The sequence below is a fragment of the Alligator sinensis genome, unplaced genomic scaffold, assembly GCF_000455745.1.
Source record: "Alligator sinensis unplaced genomic scaffold, ASM45574v1 scaffold265_1, whole genome shotgun sequence".
In the NCBI taxonomy this organism is placed as follows: Eukaryota; Metazoa; Chordata; order Crocodylia; family Alligatoridae; genus Alligator; species Alligator sinensis.
In genome coordinates, this window is record NW_005842961.1 from 206,688 (window position 1) to 207,517 (window position 830).

At 75.9% G+C, this 830-nt stretch overlaps 1 protein-coding gene across 1 annotated transcript in view; it reads left to right on the top strand.

Moving 5' to 3' along the window:
- Positions 1–7: 7 nt before the first annotated feature.
- DCTN2 (dynactin subunit 2) overlaps positions 8–830 on the top strand; it is an 8,284-nt gene continuing 7,461 nt past the window's right edge. Inside the window, exons 1-2 of the mRNA XM_025192698.1 lie at positions 8–61; positions 307–375. Coding sequence (XP_025048483.1) covers positions 26–61; positions 307–375 — 105 coding nt within the window. The 5' untranslated portion in view covers positions 8–25. The remainder of the gene's footprint in view (positions 62–306; positions 376–830) is intronic.

Consider the following 830-nt stretch of genomic DNA (forward strand, 5'->3'; position numbering starts at 1 on the left):
CCCCGCGACCCCCGGGCCCGCCGTCATGGCCGACCCCAAGTACGCCGACCTGCCCGGCATCGTGAGTGCGGGGCAACTGGGGGTAGGGGCACCTGCGGTCCGGGCTGCAGAGGGGCTAAGGGTGGCTGGGGGCCGCTCCCCATTGCCGCCCCCGCTCCTTGCCCCCACCCAGGGGCGCGGCGTCCACGGGGGTCGGAGCCCCAGATACCCCCAGCATGGAGGGAGGAGGGAGGGAGCGGGGTGGGGGGGCTGTGCTGCTCCCCCCTCCCCGAGGGTCTCCCGGGCCTGACCCCCGCTCTGCCCCAGGCCCGCAACGAGCCGGACGTGTACGAGACCAGCGACCTGCCCGAGGACGACCAGGCCGAATTCGACGCGGTGAGGGGTCGCAGGGCTGGGCACGGGCATCTGGACACCCCTTAACCCCTAACCCCCCTCCCGTCGCCCCCCGCGCCCGGGCCGGCGGTGCTGAACGGGCCCTTTGTTCCCCTCCTGCCAGCCGGGCGGGCCCCGGGTCGCGTCGTGCGGTCATGCTAAGGAGCCGGAGCTGGGCACCGCCACGCGTGGCGGGGGGGGCCGGGGGAGTAGCCCCGGGGGGTCTGGGGGGGCGGGCGCGTGGGGCATCACCCCAGAGCTGCCCCCCCAGCCCTGTGCTTACGCCCGGCTGCAGCTGGAGGCCGGGGCGGCGAGAGCTGACTAAGGGCTTTGTCTTCAGGCCTGATCCATGCCAGGGCTCCCAGGGGAGCGTGGCACGTGCTGGGCTGGGCTGGGCTGGGCTGAGGTGGGGCCAAGCTGCTGCCTCCTCCCCCCCCCCCCCCCCCCGCCCCCGGGGG